At 43.6% G+C, this 8,083-nt stretch overlaps 1 protein-coding gene across 1 annotated transcript; it reads right to left on the reverse strand.

Annotated features, from left to right (window-relative positions):
• Positions 1–5,013: 5,013 nt before the first annotated feature.
• Positions 5,014–5,880, reverse strand: LOC140128705 (vomeronasal type-2 receptor 26-like). The gene has a single exon (XM_072150440.1). It carries the CDS (start codon positions 5,878–5,880, stop codon positions 5,014–5,016), a length of 867 nt encoding a protein of 288 aa, XP_072006541.1.
• Between the last annotated feature and the right edge of the window lie 2,203 nt (positions 5,881–8,083).

Consider the following 8,083-nt stretch of genomic DNA (forward strand, 5'->3'; position numbering starts at 1 on the left):
TAGTTAAGCTATTAGTGGTGGAACCCCTGCTGATCCTGGTTTGGCAAATGTGGCACACCACAGTCCGTCGGTCATCCGGTGTTTCCTTAAAGAACCTCCAGACTTCTGAAAATCTAGCCCTCGCCGCAAAAGCCCTCGCCACGGGAGCTTCACTAGTTGACACATTTGGCGCTGATGCACCAGCTCTGGCCCTGCCTCTCCGTCTGGCCCCACCACTGCCTCTTCCAATCTGTTCTGGTCGAGGATTCTCCTCCGTCTTAGAAGCACTGTGTTCACCCGGCCTCTCAACCCAGCTTGGGTCTGTCACCTCATCATCCTCCGATCCCTCAGTCTGCTCCCCCCTCGGACTTCCTGCCCTGACAACAACTTCCCCACTGTCTGACAACCGTGTCTCCTCATCGTCGGACACCTCTTTACACACTTCTTCCAGTACGTCAACAAGGTCATCATCACCCCCAGACTGCGACTGGTGGAAAACCTGGGCATCAGAAAATTGCTCATCAGCAACCGGACAAGTGGTTTGTGACTGTGGGAAGGGTCCAGAAAACAGTTCCTCAGAGTATGCCGGTTCAAATGGCAAATTTTGCTGGGAGGGGGCAGACTGGGGGGGAGGAGGCTGAGGTGCAGGAGCTGGAGGAGTGCCGATTTCGGTGACATGGGTGGACAGCGTGGAAGACTGACTGGTGGACAAATTGCTCGAAGCATTGTCGGCAATCCACGACATCACCTGTTCGCACTGTTCTGGCCTCAACAGTGCTCTACCACGAGTCCCAGTAACTTCAGACATGAACCTAGGGAGTGTAGCTCTGCGGCGTTCCCCTGCTCCCTCATAAGCAGGTGGTGTCTCACCCCGCCCAGGACCACGGCCTCTGACCCCTGCAGTAGTTTTTTTGTGTGTTTTTTAGTTAGCTATTGCTATGGCTATTTTCTAGCCAAGTATGAAAGCACACTGCTATGCCAGATGAGATGACACTGAGTTATTAAAAAAATAAACGTAAAATAAAAAAGGAAATGGCAGACTGTGCCTAATTGAAATCCAACCCCGGGCCCTAATAAATTTTCCCACTTCGGTCTTTGCGATGGAGAGGTGCGTCAGTAAGCGCAAAACACAGTGGTCGCAAGTCTCACTCCAAATTGCTCACAATTTGCTAGTAGATGCACTGCAGCAACTACAGCCACCAGCAGATCAACCAGAAATCAAATATATATAACGTTACTGTAGGCGTAAGTAAGCCGTTTGGATTCTCCTATGGCTATTTTCTAGCCAAGTATTAAAGCACACTACTATGCCAGATGAGATGACGCTGAATTATGAAAAAAATAAACGTAAAATAAAAAAGGAAATGGCAGACTGTGCCTAATTGAAATCCAACCCCGGGCCCTAATAAATTTTCCCACTTCGGTCTTTGCGATGGAGAGGTGCGTCACTAAGCGCAAAACACAGTGGTCGCAAGTCTCACTCCAAATTGCTCACAATTTGCTAGTAGATGCACTGCAGCAACTACAGCCACCAGCAGATCAACCAGAAATCAAATATATATAACGCTACTGTAGGCGTAAGTAAGCCGTTTGGATTCTCCTATGGCTATTTTCTAGCCAAGTATTAAAGCACACTACTATGCCAGATGAGATGACGCTGAATTATGAAAAAAATAAACATAAAATAAAAAAGGAAATGGCAGACTGTGCCTAATTGAAATCCAACCCCGGGCCCTAATAAATTTTCCCACTTCGGTCTTTGCGATGGATATGTGCGTCACTAAGCGCAAAACACAGTGGTCGCAAGTCTCACTCCAAATTGCTCACAATTTGCTAGTAGATGCACTGCAGCAACTACAGCCACCAGCAGATCAACCAGAAATCAAATATATATAACGCTACTGTAGGCGTAAGTAAGCCGTTTGGATTCTCCTATGGCTATTTTCTAGCCAAGTATTAAAGCACACTACTATGCAAGATGAGATGACACTGAGTTATTAAAAAAATAAACGTAAAATAAAAAGAAACTGGCAGACTGTGCCTAATTGAAATCAAACCCCTAATAAATTTTCCCACTTTGGTGTTTGAGGTGGATATGTGTGTCACTAAGAGCTAAACACAACGGTAGCAAGTCCCCCTGCTAATTCCTCACAATATGGTACTAGCTGCACTACTAGTGCCAGCAAGCCCAGCCACAAGCAAATAAAAAAAAAAAGTATAACGTTATTGTAGCCCTAAGAAGGGCTGTTGGGTTCTTGTAGAATCACTCCTGCCTAACAGTAAGCTAATAGAACACCCTAACGCTTTCCCTGACCAGCAGCAGCTCTATCCCTAGCGGCATCCAGACAGAGAATGATCCGAGCAGCGCGGGCAGCGGCTAGTCTATCCCAGGGTCACCTGATCTGGCCAGCCAACCACTGCTATCGACGTGTAAGGGTACCACGTCATGCTGGGTGGAGTGCAGAGTCTCCTGGCTTGTGATTGGCTCTGTTTCTGGCCGCCAAAAAGCAAAACGGCGGGAGCTGCCATTTTCTCGAGCGGGCAAAATACTTGTCCGAGCAACGAGCAGTTACGAGTACGCTAATGCTCGATCGAGCATCAAGCTCGGACGAGTATGTTCGCTCATCTCTAATTATAATCATTTATATTCAAAAATCTTATAAATTCATCCAATTTCATACTGTCTCTTTTCCGTATAAAGATACAATCATCGATATACCTTTTAAATAATATTACCATATATACTCAAGTATAAGCCTAGTTTTTCAGCACAAAAAAAGTGCTGAAAACCCAAACTCGAGTAAAAAAAATATAGGTTTTACCAGGTTTTTGTGGTAAAATTAGGGGCCTTGGCTTATACTTGGGTTGGCTTATACTTGAGTATATATGGTATATTGTTTTTAAAAAGGTTATTCTCTCCATATATGTATTCTTCCTCCCATTTTTCCATGTACAAATTAGAGAACGATGGAGCGAATTTCGCCCCCATCGCCGTACCATCAACTTGTGCAAAAAATGTATCATCAAACCAAAAATAGTTGTGTTTTAAACAGAAATATATTCCCTCCACTATAAACCTTTGTTATTGTATTCCATATTTGGAATGTGATCTAGTCTCTCTTCTATCACTGTCACCCCATGATCTTTGGAATAAAGGTGTACAGTGATGAAACATCACAACAAAGTATAATATAATCATTATTTCCAATATCTATAATATGTTAATCAAATGTTGTGAATCTCTAAGATATGACTTCATATTTTTAACCAACGGTTGGAGAAAAAAGTCAATGTATTCCCAAGACTATAAGTCTGCCTGGGGGATTACTAACACTTTTATGTACTTTATATATTATGGAAATTTTCGGGGTCTGTATATGTATATAACGCTCATCTTCCAGTACTCGCAGGGGCTCCTCATAAAATAAAAATAATTAAAAAAGAGTTTGGTCATTAAGGGGTTAAGAGTTCTGGATCAGGCAAGATACAAGGTTTGGGGTTCTGGAACTGGTAGATACAGTGGGTACTGAAAGTATTCAGACCCCTTTAAATTTTTCACTCTGCTTCATTGCAGCCAATTGGTAAGATCAAAAAAGCTCAAACCTGTCTATATAGGACCTTACAGCTCACAGTGCATGTCATAGCACATGAGAATCATGAGGTCTAAGGAACTTTCCAAGGAGCTCAGAGACAAAATTGTGGCAAGGCACAGATCTGGCCAAAGTTACAAAAGAATTTCTGCAACACTTAAGATTCCTACGAGCCCAGTGGCCTCCATAATCCTTGAATGGAAGAAGTTTGGGATGACCAAAACTCTTCTTTTACCTTGCCGTCCAGCCAAACTAAGAAATTGTGAGAGAAGAGCCTTGGTGAGAGATGTAAAGAACCCCAAGATCACTGTGGAAGTAGGAAATGGGGGAAAGTTCCACAAAGACAGCTATCACTGCAGCCCTCCACCAGCTTGGGCTTTATAGAAAGTTTGCTCAAGGAAGCCTCTCCTCAGTGCAAGACATTTGAAAGCCGCATACACTGTGCAAAAAAATACATGAAGGACCCCCAGACTATGAGATATAAAATTCTCTGGTCTGATGAGACAAAGATTGAACTTTCCAACCAGCATGTGTGGAGAAAACCAGGCACTGCTCATCACCTGCCAAATACAATCCCAACAGTGACACATGGTGGTGGCAGCATCATGCTATGTGACAGGACCACTGGTTGAAGGCAAGATGAATGCGGCCAAGTACAGAGATGTTGTGGATGAAAACCTCTTCCAGAAAGCTTTGGACCTCCGACTGAGCCAAAGGTTCACCTTTCAACAAGACAATGACCCTAAGCATACAGATAAAATAAGAAAGCAGAGGCTCCAGATCATCTCGGTGACCATTCCTGACCCGTCCAGCCAGAGCCTGGGCCTAAACTCAATTGAGCATCTCTGGAGAGACTTGAACATGATGTCCACCAAAGTTCGCCATCCAACCTGAGGGAACTGAATAGGATCTAGAGGTAGAATGGCAAAGGATAGCAACATCCAAGTGTGAAAAATTTGTTGCATCATTCCCAAGAAGACTCATGTCTGCATCAGCTCCAAAGCTGCTTCTACTCATCACTGAGCAAAGGCCCTAAATACTTATGACAATGTGATATTTTATTTTTTCTTGTTTAATAAATAATATCTACATTTGTGTTTTTATATGTAAAGATGGGGGTAGAGTGCACATTAATGAGAAAAAAAGAACTTTTTTGATCTTACCAATTAATTAAGGGTGAAAAATTTAAAGGGGTCTGAATACTTTCCGTACCCACTGTATCAGCAGGATGCAGGGTTCCAGGTAAGATGAAATGAAGGAAACAGAGTTTCAGATCTGGCACAAAAATATATTTTAAACCTAATTCATCAAATTATTTAATTCCATGATATTGTGCAGTTATTTATAATATTTTATTGATTGCATAACAAACTGAATAAATGTCACAATATATAATAAAGCATGCTAGAGCTAGAGTAGATATTACATACAATGTGTATGTCTTTTATTTCTCCAGAATGATGTTTCTTGAGTTCAGTTCTGGTTTCAAAAGCAGAATATACAATTTAGGGAAAAATATACAACCCAGAACTCCAGCACATGAGGTCAGGATGGCGAATACCTCCACAGCCACCATGTATTTCCCTCTGGTGCTCAGATAAGCCGGGATCATGGCGATCCAGACACTGCAGAACAGCAGCATGCTGAAGGTGATGTACTTGGCCTCATTAAAACTGTCCGGTAATGTCCTCACCATGAAAGCCAGAACAAAGCTCACAGCCGCCAGGAGCCCCATATAACCCAACATGGAGTAGAAGCAGATATCTGACCCCTCATTACACTGAATGATGATCTTCCCAGGATACGTGTGATGGTTATACTCTACATAAGGAGGAGACACCAACAGCCAAATAACACAAATAAGAACTTGTACAGAAGAACACACCAGGACCACACAGTTATCGACTTTATATGAAATCAACTTCTTCCAGGAACTTCCAGGTTTGGTGGCTTTGAAGGCAACACAGACTGTGATAGTCTTGGCCAAAACACAAGAGACCCCAATGGTAAAGAAGATCCCAAATGATGTTTGTCTCAGTAAGCAGGTGATGTCCACTGGACGACCAAGGAAGAAGAAGACACAGAGGAAGCTCAGCAAGATGGAGACCAGGAGGATGAAGCTCACAGTCCGGTTATTGGCTTTAACAATTGGAGTGTCCCAGTAAGAAATGAAGGCTTTTAATAAGAACAATGTGACACCAGAAAAAACTAAAGTGAGAACTATAAATATATAAATAAAATGGTCCTTTTCATAGGATAGAAACTCCACTATTTTGCGAAAGCAGGTCACCTTCTTCTCATCAGGCCACATATCTACCGGACATTCATTGCAGGTTTTACTGTCTTCAATTGCATGAAGAAATTAAAAACAGAAATGTTTATGTGTATGTGTATGACATTCATATTCTTAGTTTTATTTTTTAGCATCATATATGTGCAGGCATGTGGTGAGAAGGTGTATATGCACCGGCCAATGCAAACTAGATGGTTCATTGTTGGGAGGCTAACCTGCCCACTAATGTTCAGAGTGCCATAGGTTATTAAATACTGGTGCACGTTCTTCATTAATCTGGCGCCCCCTGCACTACTCGGGAAGTGTGCACCATTTTTTTTTAGTGCACATTTAACATAGAGGGGCAGATTTATCAAGCTGTCTGAAAGTCTGAATATTTCCAGTTGCCCATGGCAACCAATCACAGCTCCCCTTTAAAATATTCATGAGCACTGGTAAAATGAAAGCTGAGCTGTGATTGGTTGCCATGGGCAACTGGAAATATTCTGACTTTCAGACAGCTTGATAAATCTTCCCCAGAGTGTACAACATAACTTTGTCAAGTCACAGTAATAAATGTGGTGCAAGGTCCAAATCCGCCCCGGGCCCGCCATGTTAGTAGGCCCAGCCGAATCATAATTTATTTACTCTATATTCTCTTTTCCGTGCCGGGCAGCAGACGCTGTAGGTGGCTATGCTAATCAGGGACATAGAGAGATGGGCCCAGGGGCACGGCATGAATGCATTATGACTCGACTGTGCCTCTGGGCCATCCCTCTGCTGCTTCCTTAGTTGTTGCAGCCACGCCCAGCCTGACCTGCCCACCTCTTTCTGTGTATGTGTGACTATATGCAGTATGTACTGTATGTATATGTGAATATGCTATATGTGTGTATATATATATATATATATATATATATATATATATAAATACATACATCTTAAATACATGTGCAAGCAGTTTGTACGTTCTTTTCAGTGCACAGTCAGACAGAAATTACTTTAATAAATTTGGGCCATAATGTTCATAAGATTCTAGATAAGATTTATGACATGTCACATGAAAGTTTGGAAAGATAGAAGAACACTGTCTCCAAACATCGAAAAACTTTTTTTTGGAGCGCTACTTTAGAGAAGGATCTGGTGGAATATTGGGGAACATGACAATTATGTATGTAGAGACTGGATATGTAAGTGTGGTGTAAGCCAAAAAATGCAGCCTTATCCCAGATTGTGGATGTTCCAAAATCCAGAATATTTAGAATTGGCCAATATTAATCAAAGTGATCAATGTGCAGCAGATTGTAAAACACGTATTAACAACTACAAGTACATTAGAAAAAAAATCATTAGAGAAAAAAACAGTTTACAAACATTTTGAGGCCGGTCACTGGATCTTAGTAATAGTGTTGTACTGGATTGTAGTAGTGCGGCTGTTTATAGAAAATAGACTGACTCTAACAAGTAACTTGGCTCCTTTGAGAAATATGCTGAGAAGTGACTCCATTAGCGCCCAGGGTGTCCTACTCCGGCTTCATAGTATATGTTGTGTACCTACAGCCCTTGTGCAGTGATACCAGGGTGTCCTACTCCGGCTTCATAGTATATGCTGTGTACCTACAGCGCTTGTGTAGTGACACCAGGGTATACTACTCGACTAGCGAAGGGGCTGAGGACTGTGGGGGGTGTAGTTTCAGAGCTTCTAGAAGGCTCTTGGTGGTTGGCCCTTTACCCCTCCCTGAATGAGGTCATTGGAGGCGGTTTTTGGGGCGGGTATGGACCCGCCCGGGTGTTTTAAAAAGCTCCAGTGCACGTGGGGGGGGGGCCTCTTTCCTTCTGCCCTCAGGATCGGAGAGGTGTGAAGTCTGAGACCCCCCTCCATGCTCTGCGCCTACCCATGAAGATGGCATCCCTGGAGGATCAGGTTTTGGAGAGAGTATCCACGGAGGGTTCAGTCTGGCTGGACACGCCGTGCTGCAGGGTCGGTTCCCTTTCTAGTAATGAATCTACCGGCTCCAACAGCTTCTGTGTCAGCCGCCGCCCCTGCCCGCCGGCCCACCACCCTGTTTCCGCCTGCAACCCCGTGCTCCTCACCTTTGCAGAAGTCCCCTCGTGCCACCAGGCCTCGCAGCTTGTCCCGATCAGGTCCCATGGAGCAGCTGGCGTCGGATCGTGGAAGACCAGTGAGGAAGATTCGTCCGCCCGACCATCTGAGCCCTCAATCCCCTCCTGTAAGCAGGAA

Source organism: Engystomops pustulosus, chromosome 1 (assembly GCF_040894005.1).
Source record: "Engystomops pustulosus chromosome 1, aEngPut4.maternal, whole genome shotgun sequence".
NCBI lineage: Eukaryota > Metazoa > Chordata > Amphibia > Anura > Leptodactylidae > Engystomops > Engystomops pustulosus.

What these genes read in the sequence shown, in the direction of transcription:
- LOC140128705 (XM_072150440.1), bottom strand. Translation starts at nt 5,880, where the DNA reads ATGTGGCCTGATGAGAAGAAGGTGACCTGCTTTCGCAAAATAGTGGAG.